The following is a 24,754-nucleotide window of genomic DNA, read 5'->3' as shown; positions in this document are numbered from 1 at the left end:
AAGAATGGACAGTGCAAAGTTTTTGGTTTGATGGCTGACTGTCAATAGTGGAATTTATACGGACAAATGGCTGGATTGAGGGCTGAAGTATTACCTCTGAGTCATAAAAGTAATGAATGAATCTGCCATACTGCCACTGCAATAGCAGTACTTGGATGATGTAACTGTAACCTTCAGTGCTATTAATTATTATTATTAGATGTGTCCAAGGTCATTAGATCAGAGACATTGGTACACAGCTGAGAGCTCAGAGTAACAACTGCTGGACTACTCTCAGTAGCTATAAAAGCAAAAGAGAAAAACCATTTATTCAAGCCAAAGTTAATACACTCTTGAATTACAAATTAGTTTTAAATAGCGATACCTCATAGGATATCACATGGCGCAGACAGCAGGATTCTCAGCTCAGGATAATCTTACTGATATGGGATTACCAGTAATTTGGGTCACAGCAAATTTATATCCACCGTGGCAATTTAAAATCTGGTTCGAACAACATCTAATAGCGGTGACAGTAAAAGGAAAGGTAAACCCAGAAGTTATGCTGGAGGATCCAAAAGATATTTTAGAAGAACCACCACCACGACCAGACACGCCACGAGAGGGAGAAAATGAAGCTACGACGACAGCCAGAAACCTCAGAGATAAATTAGTGAGAGACCGTGTGATGCTAGAGAATGAGGAGAGAAGAACACGGGGCCCTAGGGTTGGCCATAATGTTTATTATAACGAAGTACAGAAGAAGCTTGTATCAAGATTATTTCTCTCGCTTGGAACAGAAAGGAAGAAAAGATTCTTGCAGAAAAGCCCTCATGCTGAAATTTCTAAAATGTCATTTAGGGAAATCACAGAATTAGCATCGGTCTTATTTCAAAAGGTTAAATGCGTACCATACGAAAGATACAAATTGTTCACAAGAATGTAAGAGCAAGGGGAAACATTGGAGGCATTTCATGCGGCGCTAACTGCGCAAGCAGCCAGGTCAGAATTGGAAGCACTTGAAAATGAAATCGTTTGAAATTTATTCATATCGAAAATGAAAAACATGACGCTGCAAGAAACATTCGAAACGTAAGAACCAGAGGAGGTACTAAAGAGAGCCATAAAGTTCGAACATAGTAAATTGACAACAAAGGCGTTTCAGAAGACAATTTTAGCAGCAAATGTAGAAGCGAGCACTAGTTACAACTCAGGGGTGAAAATAAAACAAGAACCAGTGATGGTTGTCAGGAATTTGTCGGGAAGTACAAGAAACCAACAATATAAATGATAGTAATAAAAGACCAAACTATACAAGACCTAACAACTACAATGGAAGAGTAAAACCATGTAATCGATGCGGAAGGGCATTTGATCAGGGGCACTTGAAGAGTTGCACGGCATTGAGTAAAACTTGTAAAAACTGCGGGAAACCTAACCGTTTCGCAAAGATGTGCAGGTCTCAACAAGTGAGCAAAGTTGCAGAAGATTCGAAAAGATCGGAGGAGGAATGCAATTTTATAAGAGAAAGCTTCGGTTCATGTAGCGATTTCGAAGTAATGTTCATACAACCACACCGACCGTAAGCCGAAAGAATCTGAAAATATGTGCGGGATAGAATCAACAAAAACAACAGACAACTCGTTGGTGAAATAGTGAGGGTTCAAAAAATTGGCCTACTTAGAGACCCAACATCAAACAAAGTAAAATCACTAACGGCCATGGTGAGAATAGACAATCAAATCATTCAATTGACCGTAGATACTGGAAGTCCAGTATCTTTTCTGAATTGGGCAACGACAAAGGAGATAAACAAAAAATCGATTAAAGCGAGATTCATCCCGTCCGATAAACTAAACTTGGTTATTCAATTCGTAGACTACAATAAACAACCGATTTGCGTGTTGGGGGCGGTGAAGACAAATCTACGGTCGGCAGGATGGGAAGTAAAAGGAGCCACGTTTCTGGTGACGGAAAGGAGAACCAGATGCATAATGGGGTTTGATCTACAAGGACAAGTGGGAATCGCAACCACACAGAAACCAGCTCCAAAAGAACTATCAAGGTTTGAAGTGATCATGTGCAAACAGTCTGAAGGTTGGAAAAACAAATTTTTTAATAAACTCAGTAATTTGTTTGTCAGACAGGGAATTTCGAAGAAATCACAAGTGAGCTCAAAATTTAAGTACCCATTGCGCCCTATTCGAGAAAAAGGGATAAGAATCCCAGTCCATATACAAGATAAGGTGGAAAAATAAATTGAAAAACTGCTACTAAGCTGGAAAGATGTACCAGCGGTTTTTTCATAGCTCCAATTGTAATAACAGTAAAAAAAGATGATTCGATAAAATTTGCGCTCGATGCAAAGCCAATAAACAGACAATTGTCAAAAATAAATATCAAATGCCAACGTAGACGAACTCATTGATGGGGTCAGCCAAATACTTACAGAAAACAAAGAGGGCACACTCTACTTCACAGTGTTGGATCTGAAACATGTGTATAGTCAGTTAAAATTGGCTGCAGACACAGCGAAACAATGTAAATTCAATATCGTCGGTGGAAAGGCTACCGGAACATATAGGTTCCTCACAGGGTTCTATGGTTTGGCAGATATGACAGCCGAATTCCAAAAAGCCATGGACAGAACGACTAACCACGCAAAGAACACCTTTTGTTTCTTGGTCGATATTCTCATTGTAACAAAAGGCAATGAAACAGAACACGGAAAGTCAGTAGAAAATGTGCTAAAAAAATTTAGATGACAAAAATCTAGCAATGAAATTCTCGAAATGCGAACTTTTAAAAAATTAGGTTAACTGGCTAGGACACCATCTCTCGGAGTCGGGGGTTAGACCAAATTTACAAAAACAGAAGCGGTACTAAACCTTACCTTACCAAAATTGTTTAAGAAGTTGAGACCATTTCTGGGTAGTATAAATCACCAGCAAATTTCATCGCAAACGCAGCAAGTCTAACGGAAAAGTTACGTCCACTCCTGAAATAGGAGAATCAAAAGAAAAAGTTAAAAAAATATGGAACTACCCGTGGAAGAATTTGAGTGGGGGGATCAACACACAGTTGTGTTTGATGCTACAAGAAAAGCAGCAGCTCATATTTCAAAAGTTCACTACTATGATGCTAATCGAGAGACAAGGATTAAAAGGCTTGGGAGCTACAATAGAACAACAAACAGATGAAGGTTCGGGGGTTCCGATCTTGTTTACATCCAGGTACCTAAATACTCAAGAAAAAAGACTCAACAATTGAACTGGAGCTACTTGCAGTTTTTTGGGCAATTGATAGATACAAACATTACTTTTTGGGTAAAGTATTTATCATCGCAACAGACCACCAAGCCTTAATTTCAGCCCTAGATGGGAACAAATCAAATAAAAACTAAATCAATCACGGTTGACCCGATGGGTCGATAGATTATTGCCCTATCAATTTAAAATAGTTCACATCCCAGGGAAGGACATGGGGATAGTCGATTATTTGTCGCGTGATCCTTGAAATGATCCTTAGCCCTAATCGGAGTTAGATGAAAAATTTGTTGTAGAAACAATTAATTCCTTTCATAAAGCGTTAGACTGCATGAACAGTAGACTACAAAAACCACTGGGCGGCTTAACCGGAACGAAAACCTTCTAGAATGTTCTAGAAGGAATATGGCGAAACATTCATCGCTTAGTGGTTGCTATGGCAACCAGAGCGGTCAAAAACGAGCAAAGCTCGACTGGTACAAAACAAATCAACTTTTGCGACCGTTGCAACAGCTAAACAGCAACTCACAAAGAAAACAGATCACTTTTTCTTCATTTCAACCCAACAAACAGTCGTGTCACAAAACTGCAAAGACAGTCGGAAAAAATTCAGCGAATCAAAATCAGAAGAAAAAAAAACAGACTCATGGAAGGACATGTCAGAAAAATTCAATCGATCTTATGACTGGTGGTCGGATAAACCAAAATAATGGAGGAAAGAAGAAAGGGAGGAGAAGATCCTAGACCCGAAGTGGAATCGATCATTATCTAATAAAAACGAACTGTCAGAGGAAACGGAGGTCACAGAAATTCTGCAACGAACCAGGAAAATGATTCGAGAAAGTCGGAAAAATAGGGACAGTTCGGATAGCGAAACAGAACCAGTCAAGGGTCAAATTGCAATTATCATAGGAACAACAAAAAAAGCGGACAACAGGCTACTTTTATTCTTGCAATTGATTGGGGGGGAGTCGAGCACTCCGCAGAACATCAATCGAGAACTAGTGGCAGATACGGAAAAGAGCGTACCAATACCGATAAGCATAGTGCCGGCCCAATCAAAGGAGAGAAAACTGAGCAATGTACAGGTAATTGAAGTGGACCTTACGACCATTGACGAAATGGAGGAAGACCAAGACGTGTGCGCAATAGAACCGCCCAAACGACACATTCATAGACCGAAAGAAGAAAAGAAGCTGCAAAAGCAGCAAACTGAAGATACACTAGACAGCCTCTCCAAACTGTTTAACAAAAACCTTCTCCCAGAACTGACCTCAGAGGACACTTGGATGGATCGGCTGAGACGATTCATAGAACGGGGGGACAAACAAGAATTCGAGCTGATGGGACCCTGTACTAATCCGCTGTGGTCACAGATGGCAGTACAAGACGACTGCATACTGGTGAATGACAGGCTGGCAGTACCAATGCAAAGCGGTCATCTGGGCCAGGAAGCCATGCTGGGAGTCTCACAATATCTGTGGTGGCCGCATATGCATGAAGACATAGTGAATCTAGCGGAAGAGTGCCGTAGTTGCACCAGATATGACAAGCAGCGTCACAGCTCAAACGGAGGATTTATCAATACAGGGAGCATTTGAAGATAGTCAAAAAGGGGGAACTCAGCCGGGACACCAGCTAACAGTACAAGCAGCAAGTGCACTCGGATCGGGATCCTCAGCGAGCAAAAGCTCTTAGAGAGCTACTGGAGACAAACGCTCGTTGGAATGAGGAGCGCTGAGACGCAGCGAAAAACGATGTTTGGAAAATCGTTGACGAAACGGGACAATCTAACCCGGAGCTCAGGAAGGAAATGATCTACTCTGGGGGGAAAAAACTTCATCGAGGACAAAGAAGAGGAGAGCACACAGTCGCCGAAAAAGACGATTTTGTGTAAAGACGACTTACGAAAAGTGGTCAGGTGCTCACAAAACCGTTGAAGGGGGGAATATCAATGGAAACAAACAATGTTCAATTTGCAGGGTCAATTTACAGAAAATCGGATATCACTCAGGTGAAGATTAGTCTACAACAGGACCAACAAACAGAACGCAAGGAAAAGGCCATCGGCGGAACAACAAAAGAAGTTCTCCCAAAATTCTAGAGGACATCGACCCAGATGAAGAAGTGCGGCGGCAGGTAGAATTAGCAGATTTTGTAAATCCAATTGACCGGTTTCAACAGAGCCAAACAGTCATAACCTAATTGACACCGAATCAGGGGGGTCTAAATCTGGCCATCAAAAGAGCAAACAAACACAAGGGGACCTAGTTCGTAAGCCGGTCCGAAAACTCAGGAGTAAGTCGCATTAAACAAAAAAGAGAAAAAATCGAGAAACATGAACTAAGTCGATCAGCCGGAAACATCGACCAAACAAACTGCTCCTGCAATAAATACCCCGGACAAAAACGTACAATCGAGTTCCACGCCTAAAAATAAACAAAAAGCCAAATTGAAGAAAATCGATTTGACTACCAGGCCGAAGGATTTTCTGGACACATTTCAGAATAGGAATTTGGCACCGGCGGACTGGGAAAATCTGGCGGACCAACTTCTCAAAAGGGGAGAACAAAAAGTCAACCAACTGGCGGACCAACTTCTCAAAAGGGGAGAACAGACGAGCTTAGGGGACACAGCCAGCAAGCCGCTGAACGGGATGAAACGTTTGAACCTCCTCAGGGGCATCAGACGATTCTAGCGTTGGAGACGCAGGGGTAAGAAGGAGCTCAAGACAAACAATGAGCAAGGAGCTAAAACGCTTTGGGGACCCAGTGAAACATTCTATCAAGGAGGTCTCGAAAGAAATAACAGAGGGAGCACTACTAAAAGCGGCACTTCAGGAGTATCGATGACGGCTAACGGAGTTTAAAGAACGAAGTGACACGTCAACGGAGCCGAAATTGGGCCTTCTAGAGAGACATCTTCTCAGGAGGAAATTTGGCTATGCTACTCTGGACAAAGGTGTGGACTGGAATCCCAGCTGGAGAATTGATACAGAAGAAAATTAAAGAAATAGAAAATTCTGCATTTCGAAATCACAAACCTTCAAAAGAACTGAGTGTTTAAGACTCTTGATACTATAAATTATTTCTTATATCAGAAAAAATTTATTTTCACTCAAGGGGGTATGTCATACTGCCACTGCAATAGCAGTTATTGGATGATGTAACTATAACCTTCAGTGCTATCAATTATTATTTTTAGATGTGTCCAAGGTCATTAGATCAGAGACATTAGCACACAGCTGAGAGCTCAGAGTAACAACTGCTGGACTACTCTCAGTAGCTATAAAAGCAAAAGAGAAAAACCATTTATTCAAGCCAAAGTTAATACATTCTTGAATGACAAATTAGTTTTCCATGGTGATACCTCATAGGATATCACAGAATCAGACGATCATCAACATCATTGCTATAATTGTTTAAAAATTTTTCCGGAGTTATAAAAAAATAAAATTTCCTAAAACTTAGTTTTTTTCATTTCAATCAAAGATTATTATCTAAAACAATCCCAGTATATATTTAAGCTATTTCAGTTAGAAAACGCATCAAACAAGAATTTAAAAAAGCTAGCTATTGCAGATACAGTTTGTTTTCATTTTTCAGAATATAAATAAAGCTAGCTAATGCAGATGCAGTTTTTTTTCATTTTTTGCTTGTGGGTCTTAGTTTTGTTGGTTCCCACGCAGTTTGCAAATTAGTTACGCATATTATTAATTGAAAGCCAACTTAAATTTCCTCGACGCATTCAAAGCTACTCATTTTGTCATTTTCAAAGTCAGTTTTAGGGACTCATTACAATAAAAGGGAAGGGTCGGTAATTGAAGATTTCGTGTTCTCTGAACAGTGCCTGCGGCTCATCTGGAAGCAAGTTTTGCGTCTTTTATGAAAAACTAAAAGAATTGAAGAGTTCAGCTGAAGTAGAGTAAAAAACGAAATCATTTTGGCGTCTTCAAAGAAACCCTTTAATTCTCAAAATTACATTTTGGTGTTTAAGATTAAAGCACTCAATCAAATCTCAGTTGAAAACTCAAATTTTCGTTTTTGATTTCCATTTTTATTTTAAGTAATGCTTGGTCGAATGCATTCCTGGAAATTTTGATTGACTTGAATTATCTTAAAGTGGTGACCAAGTGAAACGAATTGAGTGACTGCAATTTGCATCTGTCCATCAAAAAATAAACCCATCACTTTTCATAGACAGGTATCCAACGATATCTGCGAGCTAACCATGCGTGACTCTTAAAAAAGATAATTGTTGATGGACTAGCCCCGTTATCGGAAACTGATTAAGGCAAGAGTAGTCTACATTGGTCTATTTTCATCACCTCGAAGGTCGATGGTTATTTGAAGACGGCAAAGCAAACCTCTGTTTTCCATAAACCTTTACTTTCGAGTAGGGGCTACTTATTGACTGTCTGAGCTAAGAATAGGGACAATACAAGTTGAACAAAGGACAATTCTCGGCCTGCCAGCTTTTTAAAACAATTAATACTTGGGACTGTTTGTGGGACTGTTTTGTATCAGACTGTTTTTTTGTAAATTTTCTCACTTTTCTGGACTCTTATGTATTGGACCATTTTGTATTGGACGATTTTGGACTGACACGATAGGGACATCGATCAAAAAATAATATGAAAGCAAGCAGTTTTCATGAACTTAGAGCTCCATATTGCCGCTTGAAAAACAAGAAGCAAATTTGCCTTCTAATAAAATGGCTCGTATATCAGCGCACAGCCCTAAAAATTCCGACTACCCCTTTAGATGAAAGGAAAAAATTATCTTTTTAAAAACGGCAAAAACTGATATAATTTCCAATACGCGCACGAAATTTATTTTTTTTTACAGATTTCCTAAAAATTTTCCCATTGAAATTGAAAATTAGGTAATTTGCATTTAGCTACAAAATAATATTACCAAATAGTTAGCCTCGGGTCAAATTAAAAACAATTTTTGAGACGGATTAAATCGCCGCTTATGCATTAATAGAACGAAATATATCGCGCGTTAATTGCCTCAAATTAGCCAAGTTGGCAATTTGCAAACCGCCCTAACTTTAAGCAGGTAATTTTTGTTTTGAAATGTTAGCTCATGACGTCAACATTTTTCAGATGGTATCAGAAACTCCGTTCAAAATGGCTAGTTAAAAGCTCATATCATTATTCCAAATTGAACTAATCTATTTTAGATAGTCTAATCATTGCGCTGTTAAAACTGAAAAGTAACATAAAAAATGAAGAAGGAAATCGTCAATTAAATTCGCAAAAATTGACAATGCCTTACAATTAGATTTTTGTTTGTACTACGACAAAAGAATCATAATTTTATTTCAAAGTAGAAAATCATGCTGCAAGAGTCATTTTTTAAAACAGTTTTTCGAGAGATCAGAGGGAATATAAAATAGAAGATATGGCTGCTGACGCATTAAAAGAACAAAATATATTGCGCGGTAATTTGCCCAAGTTAGCCAAGAAGTTAGCAACTTCAAACATTTTTAGAAGTAAGGAAAAAAACTGCTGTCAAAAAAGCTATCTCAAAATTCAAAACTTGTCTAAAAAGAAAACGACCTCGCACACAAATATGCTACCCGTCTTCGAAAAAAAATCAAATCATGAGCTCTCGATGTTAGAAAATTTTTGAAATTTCGATTATATTTCTAAATAAATTTTTTTATCTAGTTCTATTAAAAACTAGATATTTTTTGCTATTATTTGAGAGTTTCATTTCAAAATCTGAAAGTACCAAAAAACAGTTTGCTTAATGGTAAGTTTTAGTGAAAACTGAGTTTTTTTTGAGAATGTTATAGTATCTTTGAGGCAATTAAAAGTTAGTAAACTAGACAAAATTTTGCATTTCATGGGTTTTTTTGCAGTTTTCCCTGTGTAAATTTATGCAACAACTTCCATATCAGTTTCAGAGTAGTTTTTGATTAACTTCCTTATTTTTTTGATCTTACTAGAATTTTGTTCAAATGTTTTACTGATATCAGTAAACGACAGAAAAATGGTTTTGCTCTAGACGTTCTAATCAGTTCGCAAGTTTGAGACACAATAAACAAACATTAAAAAATTAGTTGAATTAGGCAGTTTCAAAGCATCAAACTACCAGAAAAACAGTCAAAATTTGATCACCTTTTTCTTAAACCTTTTGATAAACCTTTTTCTTAAACCATTTGATCACCTTTTATTTAACTGTTTTTGAAAGATTTTACGCAATTGAAAATATGCAATTTTTGAGGATTGTACAATTTTTTTGAAGTAATCAATTTTTTTCACAGTTGTCTCATATCCTGTTAAGTGCAGATGTTACTTAATTTTAATGAGTTATATCATATTACTCGTTTTGTCCACTAACCAAAAACTAGAATAGGTGAAATTATTGTCACAATTTCTCTTGAGATACATTGCCGAGTTGGTGTCACAGAGATAATTATCGTCATTTCAGGCCCTGATCAGTGACAGCTTATCCATTATAGGCCAAAAACATAAACCAATATCAGAATCAGCCCTGAATATCCGAGTTCTGAATTAGCACTGAAATTTTTCTGAAACAGAAATGATTTTCCGAGTTAGCGCTTAACTATTTCTGAGTTATCCATGATTCAGCGCTTTCAGATTAGGTTAAAATATCTTCACCGTTTCAGACACCAATAAACGACCAATCCATGATCGATAAGTAATACATCTGACTCATGGTATACATCTGAATCACGTATTTTTTTATGAATCACGAATATCTCTGCGACGCCACACCCGATGAGACTACGCAAGAGCTATATGAGTTCAAAGATATCCCAATTTTCTTTTGAACACCGAATAGCTTGCAAATAAAAAGTTTTATGAGTTCACATCGAGATCTCATACATGATAATGAGGATGAAAATTTATACCTGCATGCAATCCAGGAACTCAACCCCAAACTACAACTTGCTACGAACTTATGAAATTAGTTTTTGGCTTGCATGCCTAAAAAGTTTCGTATGGCATCTTTGATACCATGATACACTGATTTTGAGGAATAAGTGCAATATTTCATATGCAAATTTGAATATGTAGTTCAGACAAATGTATGTTCATACATTCAGACAAAGTGAGTATTCCAACTTTCGAGTGTCCCGAAAGTCTATTAACCCAAACATAGTTATAAATGATAATCCGATTTCGACATTATTGTCAGGATAGCTTACATTTGAAGCGTTCGGCGCATACAACTAATCACGAAGACTTTCATAGAAACAGCTCCTTAATTTTGGTTAAAAATAATTTTGCAATCATTTGAATATTTTTCACTCATTTGAATTCTATCTTTTTTTTCCTCGTAACAGGGCTAAAAACGCTTGAGGCAAATTGCGCCTCAGAATCAATTATAACGGTAAGGTTGTCAAGTGCTGTTGAAATCGTGCAGTAAATCGTGCGACCACAATCAAATTTGCAATTCAAAAAGTTGAAGAAAAAAAAATTTTTAAAGACTTTTTTTCGTTCACGTTTGTGTAGCTTTTTATGGGCGTAGTTGAGTAGTAGAGATAAATGAACTGAGAGAGAATTTTTTTGAAAATTGAGATTAATTATAAGTATTTATCAGACAGTATAAGATAATAATTGAAAAAAAGAATAACAGAGCTGAAATATAGTTACGTTTGATGAAGGTTGCCCTCAAACATTTCATAAAAATGAGAATTGCCTTTAATTGTCTTACACAACGTAGAAAACAATAAAAAAACATTATCCTTCTCACTCACCCGCGAAACGGTTCAAAATTTTCAAATAAATGTTTTAACGCGTCGAAAACAAGAGCGCCGTTTTTTTTTTCGATCAAGTTTTACAAACACTAAAGAAAAAATGACGCTGTAAAAACAAAATGGAAAGAGAGCAAAAAAAACGAGAAAAGTTCATTCATCTACGGTCATTTTATGATTTTTTTTAATTGCCGCAAAAAAAAAAACAATTTCTCCCTCGTTTTATCCTTAAGATGTTTTCAACTAAACGTCTTTTTAAGTTCTAGATTTATAATTTTAAAACCTGAGATTATTTTTTTAAGTTGTAAGTCTATTTTGGTTATCTAACCAGCTTTTGTTATTTTTAAAAAGCCTAACTTTTCTTTCATCTGACTTTGTCTGATTTGATTTTTTAAAAAAGGGACATAAAAGAAAATATGAACGGTGAGTACACCAAAAATATAAAAAATCAATTATCTTCAAAAATCCAAAAACCAGAGTTCTTCAATTGTGGATTCAAAGGTCAATGAGTGCTTGGTTTTGCAAATTTGAGATAAATGCAGTGCAGGAAGAATAAAAGTTACACAAATCGAAAGTTGTATTTCAATTTTAGCGTTCTGAATTCCAAAAAAATGACTGATTGTTGTGATTGGTGTGGTTTTTTGTCGTCATACCAAATTCCACGTTGTAACTAGCCATTTCGACGGTTGATGCAATGAGCAAAACAAAACAAAAAATCACTTGCAAAATTGTTTTGAAAACGTAAAGGCTTCGCCGATTCGGGTTAACCAACGCGCGCGATTTTTTTCGTTCAATCCAAAGCGTAAGCGGCGATCTTATCCGGCTCAGAAACCATTCCGATTGAATTGAGGTAATCAGTTTGATCTATTTATTTCATTATTAAGTGCAAAAAGGCTCTTTTACAGTTCCCCCTATATTTGAAGTTCAATTTCGAAAAACTATTCTAACGTAATCTTAACGTAATGAAAAAAATTTGCATGGTGATCCAACCAACTATTGAACAGATTTGTTTTTCATAACTTATATCACAACATCACGTATATAACAAATATCAATCCTACAACAAATAAGAACAAATGAAAAAAGGAAATGTGGGGGAAAAGTGGACACGAGCCGTGAAATCAGCGCTGCGCCCTAATACGAGCTGTCTTGTCCATTCATAAATTTAAGTTTTCTTTCAGATTAATTTATAAAGGCTGAAACTGACTGAAATTCAAAATAAGTTTTCAAGAAACTTTGCATTCTTAACAAATAGCAGATTAAAAAGAAATAGCCAGTTACTGTGCAAATAGCACAGAATGTTTCGATCATGTTTTTTGAACAACAACAAAAAAAATCGTTTTTTTGTTCAAATTAGTATAGTTTTCGTAGTTTTTTCTGCGTGGTGTGATAAAAACACCTGAAACTTTTCTGACGTAAAAGTTTAGCTTAGGCATCTACGACAGTCATAATAATATAGGCAAACATCAGAACATATTTTGAAGAAAAATAACTTGAAACACAAAAATCCTAAAATATCAGAAAAATCAACAATTTTTTCAATTTTTTTGCAGAAATTTTCAAATTTCTGAAATTTTGATTCATAAAACGACATTTAAACTCTCAAAAAACTTATTTTATTCGATCAAAAAAATTAAATTAGGCATAAATACGCTACTGCAAACGGCCTAAGATAAGCTTAAAAGTGTGATCGCTCCTTTACTTGCTCTACTTCAAACGAAAAATCAAAAACTTCAAATCGGTTTTTCTCGACATTGAGATAAATTGTCGAATTTTTTAATGTCGTGCGAATCGCGACTGACCGTAAGGACTTTAATATGATTTATCCCTTAATTCTATTCGATGATTGCTTGTGGTAGCTGATTTTGATTGGAAAAAATAGGAAAACTCATTCGAGTACAAAGTTCCTCCCTTTTTTTCGAATGGTTGGAACAATTATCAGCACACGGGGTTAATAAATGTTGAGTTTGCTCAAATAACGATATTGAAGCCTTCTGTGGCTAGGAAGAAGTTGAAGTAGTGTTAACAGCAGGACATTCCAATACTAGCCACATACTTTCGAACTAACAGGTGAAAATGACCACCAATAATGAAAAAATCAGTCGCCGAAGACCCTGATGGTAGCACAATTTATACCAAAGTTGAAGTACAGCAATGTTAAAAAAGTTTAATTAAGTATATGTATAGCCGGTAGCGCAGAATGAAATGCAGAACAACTTGACTACAACGACCGCAAAAAAATTGAAATGAAAAACGTATTAAAAACATAATGAGATAAAAAGAGCATTATTTTCTTTAAAAATTTTGTTCATTCATTTGCTATAATTTATGTCATTTCTTTCAGTAGTGCGCAATAGAATTAGCTGAAAGCAGCAAAATAAAACGTAAAAGAATGAAGGCATTTGAAGTAAAGTAAAATGCGTTCATTTAGTCGGGAAACGAAAAAAAAACAAAGGCCTACTCTTGGTGAAATTGATAAGCTTTGGTGAAACTGAAATTGATTTTTTAAAAATCAAATCACGGCTGTTTTACTTCACCCAAAAGTGAGCACTTTACACTTATACGCAAAAAAAATAAGAGTTTGGATAGTTAACTAAGAAAAAATAACTTTTAACAAAAAAAATGTTCATAAGAAAAGACTATGGCATCTTGGTTGAAACATCTGCTGGTTCCGATGCAACAGATTTTACCATTAGGAATAACTTTTTGCTCGGTCATTTCTTGTTTTGGATTTCTTCAAATAATACAAAACCCTGTGTGATACCTAGTATACCCCGTAACAAATTATGCCATTACCACTCTTGTAGCGCTTCATAAAAAACAGATCAAGACTTACGCTTTTACGGATTTTGAACCTAGCAACGAATCCCTTTTTTGCCATAAGGAAAAGGAGAGGGGAATAATTAACACTTTTCCAGTTTTGTTTTTAAAAAATATTTTATCTTAGTTCAACCCTTATACTGGAAAAAATTTTTAGTGTAAATAAATCCAAAGATGACCCTGCGTGAAACGTTTTTTAAATATAGGCCTACCCAAAAAAGATTTGGCTATCATCAAGCTTGCCTTAAAACTATTAAATCATGACTATACATTTTTCTTCTATCAGGTCAAAATTGGATTTGACCGAAAGAAAAAAGACTTGATTATGTTGTTTTTACTCTGCTCTGCTTTGCCTTTTTGATGTCTTCAATCAAAAAAAGAAGATACGCTTTTTCAGTTTCGAATTTTTTGGGGCGTATTGATATGTGAATTTTCCAAAAACATAACGAGAGAATCAAATCGGGCAAATATAGATTCGGAAAACTAGTTTTAATCGTTTTTGTATCAAAGCTATCAACCTAGTCTAGTTTCAGTCTTCAATTCCGCTAAAATTTTTCGGGGCTAATTATATATACAACTTTCCTCCATCAAAATAAAACAAACAAATTACAAACTGCACAAAAACTGAAAGTATGGTCAGAAAAAAAGATCAATGTGTCCACAAGATGATATATTACCACAATGAGTGAATTTTGAAGTTTACAATGAAGCATTATTCTACAGAAAATTAATTTAATACGTACAATTTGTACAGGAAAAATTAGAAGAGTGAAAATGAGACGGATAAAGTAGGAAAAAAGATTATTGAAGCACTAAAACAGAAATCGAAAATTCCGAAAAATTCGTTTTAGTTTTGGTTGATATCCTTCTAAAGTTTAGTTTTGGTTGAATTCCTTTGTAAATTCCTTCTTAGGTTTTTCTCTTTTTTGATCCACAGTTTGGAATATGTCGAATCTGGCTTCTGTGTCCGCGTGTTTCTGTGGTAAAATTGGAGAGCGACGAGCGTTTAAATCAGAGGACTTGATGCTGTTCTTGGTTTATAGTGGAAATGTTGAAATATGCCTGCTCGGAGGTGTGGCATCTGAAGACCAAGTCAAGGTTGTTTCTGCGAAAAGTGTCGCGATTTGCGAAGAGAAAGAGAAATACGCAATAGCCATAAGGAGACCACTTTTGATGGCAAGGAGTAAAGATCTTTTCAGTCGGACTGTCATCTAAACTCACAATTATTCTGTCTGAGTTCTCTCTTTACGTCACTTTGTCGACGAATTCTTTCTTCAAAAAACTTTTGGGGACCAACATATTTTCTTTTTCTGGACAATTTCCTAGGAGTCTGAAGAAGAGGCGAATGTGGTTTGTCTGAAGAATTTCACACATGAATTGGCTCTGATGCGGATGCAGACTGATCCATGGGTTCTGGCGCTGTTTGGGTCCTGGTGATTGGTGGGCTGTCCAGCACATTCAAATCTGCAGATTGTTTGGTGTCCGTTTCCACGAGTATCCCAAATGATGTTCAAAGTGTTTTTCAAAGTGTTTTCCAGGTTGTTCAAAGTGTTTTTAAAGATATTGCAGCCTTCGGACGTTTGTGTGGCAATTTTGAGATTCCAAACAATTTTCTCTATTGAAAAAATTAGGTTTCTCAATTGACGTGGCCAAAACTTTTGCCTTTACATGTATAAGTCTACTGTCTGCCTGATCTATGGTCTCCAAATGTACAATAAGAAATTTAACCAATTCACATGTGTCACAATTTTTACTGCTTTCGTTACACAACTTCAGTTGGCTTTAGGCAATTTTGAGGTCTACGCTAAGAAACCAAACTTGTCTATCAGATTTTTCTGATAATTGAAGAGCCACATTATCTATTAGCCCAAAATATGGCATCTCTTTCACAATTTTAACAATTTGATTTGTTTGAAGTTTTAAACTCAAGGCCAAATTTATTGACTCGTCATCGATTCTCGTGACTACTATTGATCAGCTAAAACAGTCTTTTTTGCATTTTTTTCGGTCTAGCTATGTGACATTTGATCTCCATTTTCAAAATTCTGTTCAACCTTTCATAAGAGAAAGCAAAGATTTTCGATCAATGGGTGTTTTTCCGATTGTGCTGAAAAGTTCTTCAAAAAGACAAAACTTTGACTGGTAGAAATATAATTGAGAAACTTACTCCCCTATTGGAAGATTCTCGTTTCCGATGATTTTTCTCTTAATTTTTGCCGATGATAAAACAGGTTTATAAACAAATCCAACGTTTAATTGAGTTCTGATCACTGTTTTATTGAGAAAACTGATCTTAACATTAGTGTATCAGCAGTAAAAATCCTTCATCTGATTTTTGACAGGAAACATTTCGAGACTAGAGTACCTGAGGCTTAACTAATATAAGACGTTTTGCATGATAAAATTATTCGTGCTGGCCGAATCTACCGGAACATCTGGACTTACAATCATTTTTCATCATAATTGCTTAATAGCTTTTTCGTCTCTAACAAATTTTGGTCGCAAAATGTTCAGACGTTGAACACAGAGTAGTCGTCATAGCAGCTCTGTATGTTTTCGCTCCATGCACGTGTCACTTCACAAAACAGTTAACCTTCATTGCATGTTATTTTCGGCGCGATGTAAGTTCAATTCTCAACCTGAAAGCTTCATCTATCGTATAAACATTAGTTCGTTTGTTCCTAGTTTTACATAATTAGGCGATATGTCCTCCAAAACGAAAATGTTTTCAATGATGGACGCACGTTCATATAACCTGCGGCTTTTTTCATTTCAACATTCCCGTGAATGAGTTGCTTCTTTCAATATTTAATATGGGTTCTTTTTTACATGGTTATGTACAAATAAATTTTTTGAAATGAGGACCTTTTATCGTCAAGAAATTTTTTTTGGGGTTTCAGTGTTCCGCATGTTACTGATTAAAACTTTACTTTACTATTCGACTTTTCGTCCGTTTCTTTCATGTTACACGTCCTTGCTAAGTCTGTGAGAGCTCACAAAAATTGTTCAAATAGTTTTCTGCCTCTCTATTTTCTCTTAAGAAGTGTATTTTCCCCAAAAGCTGTGTTTGGAAGTTTGTTATAAGCGTTATTTAGCAAATCCCAGAATTCGTTACAAGATATCAATAAAATTTAAGCTTTAATTTATTCTATAAAAAAAACCTGTTTGTTTTCATTTATTAGTGCTAAGTAGAGGATTAAACGTAGTTTTTTGCGGCTATGGCTCTTCTCATCTCTTAGAAGTTTTCATTTATTAGTTTGTATTTACTCTGACAATTCTTACGTCTTCACGGCTTTTTTTTTTCGTTTCGACTAACATTATCTGAGTTCACCTCGATACCTGTGACTTGTTTCAAAATCGGTTTTGAGTTTCCGTTATTTTCGAATCATTTAATTTGGCAATATACAGATTTTCCTTTGCAATGAGCGCCAATTGGAAGTATTCGCTCCATTGTGTCCAAGATGTCTGCGGCTACATAGTGTGAAGGGTTCCCCTCAAGCTCTAGTCGTTTACCTATGCCATAGCAAAAACTATATTGAAAACTAGTAGTTATATTGAAAAACAATGTAGAACAACATCTACTTGTGTGCAGAATGAACACTAGAAGACTAAAACAAGTTGTGTTGAATTATTGTGTCTGTTATCAGACTATTTCAGAACAGTAATTGATTGACCAACGTACGTAGGCTCAACGTAATTGACTGGTATCTAGTGAAAACCAAAGCAAATTAATCTAGGTAATAAAACAAGTCTGAACAAAAATTTATCCGTGTAATTTATCCAAAAATTTCATCTGTGGTGCTGAAAGCGTAGCACAAACAATTGTCAGTTCCAAATTGAAAAAAGGCAAGCTACAGGCAAGCTCAGAACAAAAGCACGTTTTTTTCTCTAACACTAAAATTTATTGAAGACCAGTTGAAGAACACTCTGATTTGTTATATACCAAAACTTATTGAAGACCAATAAAAGAGCAATCTGATATGTCAGGGTCCTGCCTGATATACGAGCAGTCTTGTTATAAAAATTTAGATTCTAGTCAGAAACTTAAAAACAATTCTCGCACAAAATTTATTTTGACTTGAGAGAATAAAAATGCATAAGTTTCTCTGTCTTTTAGGACAATGGGGGGTTTTCACCAAGATCTATCCATTTAAAATTTGGAAACTCCTTTATTGAATTTTTATCCAAAACTTTTTTAAATTATTTCTCGGGTTTCACGTAGAAGTTTGTTTGAAAAATACAATCACATCAGAATTAAGACAAAAAATCTGTTTGCAAATGCAATTGCCAAGAAAACAAATAATGTCCCCAAAGGGCTTGAGCTAAGCAGTAGCGTATTTAGCCTCCCCACTCAAAAAAAAAACAATTATCAACCCCTCTTTATAAAAATTATTGAAATTTATTAAAACTTGAAGAAGCGCGCTCTTCCAATTCTCTTTTCTACTTTGAAGAAGTTAATTTAGGATTTTATAATGCCCTGGTTTTGATAATCTGCACAATTTCCACTGAAAAGTCGGGAACAGCTATACAGAATTCGACAATCAAAGAAGATTAACATGCCTTAGAGGCTGGTTCTTCGGGGAATTGTACAATTAATGAAATTTCTGTTTCTAATCTGAATTCAGACAAAATTACACAGAGCAGCGCGGGGTATAAAAATAGCATTTCTACGATGCACACTGATTTTTAGTTTTAAATTATATTTTTGTCGGCTTTCAAAAAAATGCTGAAAGTTGGGCTAAAGTTGTTTTAGAGGTAATGATTTTTTCTAGCTTTAGAGTTTTTCTAGAGTTTTTATTTCTGCCTCAAATTTCTCGGATCTTATTTTTCAGAAAAATGATACAAAAAAATTGAATAACGCCAACAAAAGTGAAATAAAGTATGAATGAGCATGCCATAGCACCATTTTTTGTGCTAATTAAACAAAAATAATGAGTGAAACAATTAGTGAAATGAGTAATAATAGTTGATGTTTCTGCGAGTCGCTCAGACGAACTATGAAATACTATCAGGCCTGGCTAAGCAAAGTCTGTTTTGCACTTTTTGCCAAATTCCAGAGTGAGTTGTTTTGTTAAGCCAAGTTCTTTTTTTTGCGACTCAAGACGTTTTTTGCGTGGTGCCATTATGCAGCCGGAATTGGCCAGATTGTGGTAGCTACTTGAAGCTAGAGGTCAAGTGAGATATCGACTTCTCTCATTATTTTTGCCATTATAGGGGATCGAGTCTAAGTGCAAGCATTTCGACCCATTGCTGAAATTTCTCGGAAAACAAAAAATAATTGCTTCAAAATTCCGTCAAGTGAATAAATCACTTTTCGCGCTAAGCTTCATTGGTGCACCAATTTCGTTCTTTGATTTGTTTAGACATGAATTTTTGTCAAACGAGCGCTTCTTAATGAAATACTTCAAAAGCACTAATTGCAATTTGATCCCCAATTAAATGGACTTCGAAATTTGAAGTTGTGCCTGGCTAGGAAATTGAAGCTTAGTTCAATAGATCTCCACGGGCAGAATTTCAGATTTAACTAAATCTGAAGCGACATCGTCGAGCTTTTTTTTAGCTGATTAGTGAACTGAATTTCATGATTTATTCCCACTACTATATATTGTATGCTATAACAAGACTGTTCGCATCAGGGCACAACCTTGACAGTTCCAAATTCCCTTCAAACATCAATTTAAAAAATTGCTTCAAGTGTTTAACAAAAAACACAACAAAAATCAAATTTGCCAGATTCAAATTGATAGTTTCAGCGTCTAGTAACCAAATAATAACACAAAATTACTTGCCTCAATTCAGTTTGTAACGATACGATTATAAGCGGATTTATTAGCAGCTTACACGTTAATTGCATGAAACATCGCGCGCGTTAATTCTCTCAAGTTATCCAAATTGGCCGTTTTCAAACCCCAACAAGACTGCTCGTATCAGGGCTAAGCCCTGAATGTTCCGACTGCCTTTAAATGTTTAAGGAGCAGTAATAACCTATAAAAATAAAATGTAATAAAATAAAATGAAATTTTTTTTTCTAAAATTTGAATTTTTTTTAAATGAAATCATCCCCCACACGCTACATAAAGTACAAAAGGATAGATTTCGCTCCTTGTAACAAATCAATTATGGCAAAAAAGCTTCTTCCAACCAATTTGGAACGATTTCTAAGACGGATTATATCGCGCGTTAATTGTCCCAAATTGGCCATATTGGCTATCTTTAAACCCCCATAACTTTACGAAAAATGATCACAGGTGAAATATCTTTTCAAATTTAAGCTCAGGACAACAATACCTTTTGAATGATATAAAAAAGTTCCGTCAAAAATGGCTAGTTAAAAAGTCGAAATTTGTCTGAAGAAAAAAAACCCGAGCACAAATATTCCGTTACTTTCGTATCGAAAGTCGGAACAATAACTTTTCAAAAAACTAACACAAGTAAAATATCGATTCCAAAATGACTAGTTAAAAAATCGAAATGGGTCTAACGGAAAACACACCGCGAGCATTTGGATCGATTTAACTTGCCCCTTAAGCTTTATAAAATTGAATACCTTGCGCACCAATTGACCCAATTAGCCAAATTGAGAAATTTTTAAACCACGCTAACTTTTCAAAAAACAAACGATCACCGGTAAAATATCTTTCTGAATATGAGCCCAGAACATCTTTTTTTTCAGATGGTCCAAAACATTTGGCTCAAAATTTCTAGCTAAAAATTCGAAATATTCCGTTCACTTCTGAGACAAAAAAGTTATGTTTGAATGAAGTTAAATGTTAGCTCGCACCCCTTGAGCCGTTCTCTCATATATCAATAAAACATCGTAAGGTTTGTCCTTTTCAAAAAAAACTACTCGTATCAGAGCAACGCTCCCAATGTTTCGACTGCGCTTTGAGGTATAAGGAGTGTTTGCTTTAGAAAAACTCGAAACTTTGAAAAAAAAATTTTAAAATCCCCACATTTTATGTAGAGTACAAAGTGATATTTTGAACATGTAGCAAAATAAAAATTGAACCAAACAGCATGCTTCAATTTGATCAGGATAGATTTCTAAGACGGATTAAGCCTGCGCTTACGCGTTAGTACCACGAAATGTATCGCGTGTTACTTGTCCCAATTTGTCAAAATAGTGATCTTTAAACTCCATAAAACTTGGAGCAAAAAACGATCGAAGGAGAAACTTTTTTTGTCATTTTCAGCTCAAGACAAAAATACCTTTTCAATAATTTAAAAATCTATCAAAACATGCTAGTTGAAAAATCTTTTTTTTTGTCTGGAAAAAAACGCCCGAGCACATATATTCTCTCTTTCTGCGAAAGTTGGAACAATTGTAGCTAAAAGTTTTGTTTTGTTTTTCTGAAAGAAAGTTCATTTATCTAATTATGAATTCTCTTATAGATTTAAGTTAGTCATTTCTTTGATCCCGAGAATTCATGTCGGAATTTATGTCTAATGGCGGCAAACTTTTAGCAAAATTTTTTGAAACTTTGACAGTAGCAATATGTTTGTAAATTTTTGAATTTTTTCGTTTAAATTGACACAAATGATTTTCAGACTTCTCACTACAGTTAAAACCCTTTTTTTGCTAAAATTTTGTTTGCTGCGCATTTTTTTCGAAAACAAGCCAAATGCTGACGAGCAATTTTGCAAAAATTTGACTCAAAAAAATTGCGTTTAATGACCCGCGCTTCCCATTTGAAATTAGTATTAAAAATATTAAATGATGTCAAAGACGCTTGAAAAAATTATGGTTAGTTAGCAAAAAATGGATTGTTGTTCCTTTTTACTGTTAATGGGCAAATCAACTGTGCTGCTGGTTAGCCATTGGGTTATGATTCCCCCCTCAAACAAAATCCTCTTTAAATAATATCGGAAATTTCGTGAAAAATAATCAATAAATTTGCACTAAATTTTTGTTCTTGACCTAAAATCAGCAATTCAATCAGTTTTTTGTTTAGTTTCGTCCGCAAATTACAATGTAAAGTACATATTTGAGTTGCCGTTTAGGTTGATTGATTGCAAGGAAACTTAAAAGGGTCAAAATTAGGGAAACTAAGTGACTGGTACGCTAATTGCCATAACAAAGCTCCTAGACTGAAAAGAAAAGAAAACACTCTCTTCCAAGGAAGCTTTAACAAAACGTATAGGGAGCTTATGCGGCTTCAAAATGTCAAAAAAAGATTAAAAACCAAAAGACTTTTTAGTGCATATTAGGGAACACTTACTTATTATCATTCCGATTTAAATTAAGCATAGATTTGACCATTATTTTTTGCTAAATGCTAAATACGCCTCTTCGAACTTTACAAGGCGCGTGGGGCATGATTTTTAAAACAAATCTGAAAAAAAAAACAGTTTCGTTATTTTTTTCTAAAATTTGGCAGAAACAGGGTCTTTTTAATGCTTTGGCACAGCTCGTAAAACTAAATTGGTCGATCTAAAAATAAAATGACAAAATCTTTATATTTTTTGAAAACCCGCCCCCTCGAGAAAATCCTAGATCCGCCCCTGCCTGATAGGAGCAGTTTTTTTTATTTTTTGGTTCTATTTCCGGCGCTCGGTGTAATTTTTTCAGATAAACTTTTTGTTAGCTATTTTTAACAAAATTGAATTTGACCACATCCAAAGATATCACTATCCTAGTCTCCGAAGTAATTAGATATTACTTTTGATTTTTTTTTTCTGTGTTAATTGGAATTAAAGTTGCCTCAACGAAAGTTAATGGGAGCGAAGTTTCCAATTTTCTGTTAACGCTTAGGGCCGACCACGAACTACCTCGGCTCAGGTTCAATTCCAAATTGAATCGAGGCAAGCTAATCGATCCGAATACTAAGTCAGAAGTATACAGTTGTACTTAACATTGCGGGAAGGCCTCCGAAAATAGTCTTGTAGCTTTGGTTATAAAAAAAACGAGTTATAATTTGAAAATTTCGATTTAAAAAAAAACTGGTGTCAAATTAGTTACTTTTGGTGTTTAAAAATATAGTTTGTAATTTGGTAAATTTGGTTTGTAATTTCAGAGCGATTTCTCACTGAAGGTCTACTTTATATGACTCTATCGCTCTACGTATGCTGCGCTGTGGTCATCATTTTTCTCTACACCAGCGTTTTTGTCTCCGTTTTCCGACAGGCGATAAAACGACGCAACTTGCGAAACCGATCAGCCATTCAAAACACGAACGCGCTCGGAGCAACAGTTCAAGCAGTTCGTGATCACGTGACTGCCCGAACCGGGATGATGTTATTTCTAGTCACTACAGTTTTCATCCTGGCATGGACCCCTTATTGGACTATGTATCTACTAATGTACAATTTCCCTGCAACCATTCCGATTCTGGTGGAAAAACACGTTATGAACTTATTTGGAAGCTCATACTATATCAACAATGCAGTCAACCCGATTATATACACCTTCGTGAACAAAACTTTCAGAGATGAGATTGTCTCCATTCTGAAATGCCAGCCCCAAAGGGGCCAAGGGGGAAGTCTGGTTTCCCAGAAAACCGGTCAAAACGGAGAGCTGAACGGCCGCGGCAGTCGAATCGCAAAAACAATCAACACTGCCAACGATACTCTATGCTGAGACTCGGGAAAAAAACCAACTGATTTTGTCAACCAACACCCCCCCCCCCCCACCTTATTGCAAAAGGAGGATTTGCTGCAACGTTCGAAATTATTATATGGTTAACTGTTATACTAGTCCTTGATAAGGAGAAAAGTTTTATACTAAAAGGCTATAGGGTAGGGGGTATATAACAAGTTCCGAACTTATAGATCGAATGTGCGTTTCATCATTTCGCCAAGACTGATTGCAATTAAGGAATCATTTTTCGATTTCTCTAACCAATTCACTATTTTTTCCAAAAGGATGACTTAATTTTTCTAGGTGCAAAATTGATGTATGTTTAACCGTTAAGTCAAAGTATCACGTGATTTGGGAGCTACTAAAGAGATCCAAAATTTAGACACGATCGAGTATTGCCATCTTTTCTCACCGACAAAAAAGTCACAATAATCTGACTTGGTTTTGTCGGGTTAAAAATATTCTGCCCATAGATTATTTTCAATCGATTAAATGTAAATATCTAGATCTACAGAAGATGAATTTTCAAACTAAATTATTGTTTATATTGTTGCGTTTTACGTTAATAAATTTCTTAAAAACTCCTAGATATCAAAATGTATGTATACGAATTGTAGTTTTCAAAGTTGTCGTGAATTTGCATGCCAGTGTATTGTACAATTTGTTTGCTGAATAAATGTTTTACTTTTCAAAATAAATTGATCCAAAAAATCAAAACATATTTTACTCTTTGCTCCAACTGAGGTTGCGATGTTCATTTTTTTGTCAAGTTATCCCTAAAAAGCGTCCAAATTTTTTCAACCAAGCAGCCAGTGATTAGACAAAACTAACCAATAATAGTGTGCGAAGTAAAGAGAGTTCCCAGCTCTGGTTAAATTATCACTCAAAAACTTTAGGTTTGCAACTGTTTTTAAAAAATTGTTGGCAAATTTTTTCATTAGTAGTTCAATAAAAATTACTTTTGAGACAAAAATTTAAGAAAATATAAAAGTGTGATAATTTTTTGAACTTGCGCCATAATTTGAGTCTCCAACTAATCCATATTTTTGGCAAAACTTTTAATGCAATTTTAAGAGGGCACTAAATTATGGCTACTTTTGAGATAGATTAAGACAGCCTAAAGTTAAAAGGTTTTACTGACAATCCAGGTTGACCAAAAATGCTTATCATACAATTCTCATAAATAGGAAATTTCTTGTCATACATTTCCATACAATTCCATATGTACAAAAAATTGTATGAAATCTCTATAATAAACTCTCTATAATAAACATTTAATGGAATTTGTATGACTAACATTTTTGCCAAAAATGGGAAATTGTATGACGAAAAATTTGTCATTAATGAGAACTGTATGACAAACAGTTTTCGCAAATTT

General features: G+C 35.4%; 1 protein-coding gene across 2 annotated transcripts in view; it reads left to right on the top strand.

The window, feature by feature from the left end:
• Positions 1 to 24,028, top strand: part of LOC134851401 (growth hormone secretagogue receptor type 1-like) — a 59,168-nt gene extending 35,140 nt beyond the window's left edge. For both annotated transcript variants that reach the window (XM_063867466.1, XM_063867467.1), the window contains exon 3: positions 22,814 to 24,028. In XM_063867466.1, coding sequence (XP_063723536.1) covers positions 22,814 to 23,376 — 563 coding nt within the window. In that variant the 3' untranslated portion in view covers positions 23,377 to 24,028. The remainder of the gene's footprint in view (positions 1 to 22,813) is intronic.
• The last annotated feature ends 726 nt before the right edge of the window (positions 24,029 to 24,754 follow it).

Source organism: Symsagittifera roscoffensis, chromosome 7 (genome assembly GCF_963678635.1).
Source record: "Symsagittifera roscoffensis chromosome 7, txSymRosc1.1, whole genome shotgun sequence".
NCBI lineage: Eukaryota > Metazoa > Xenacoelomorpha > Acoela > Convolutidae > Symsagittifera > Symsagittifera roscoffensis.
This window is presented reverse-complemented; position numbering and strand designations above follow the sequence as displayed.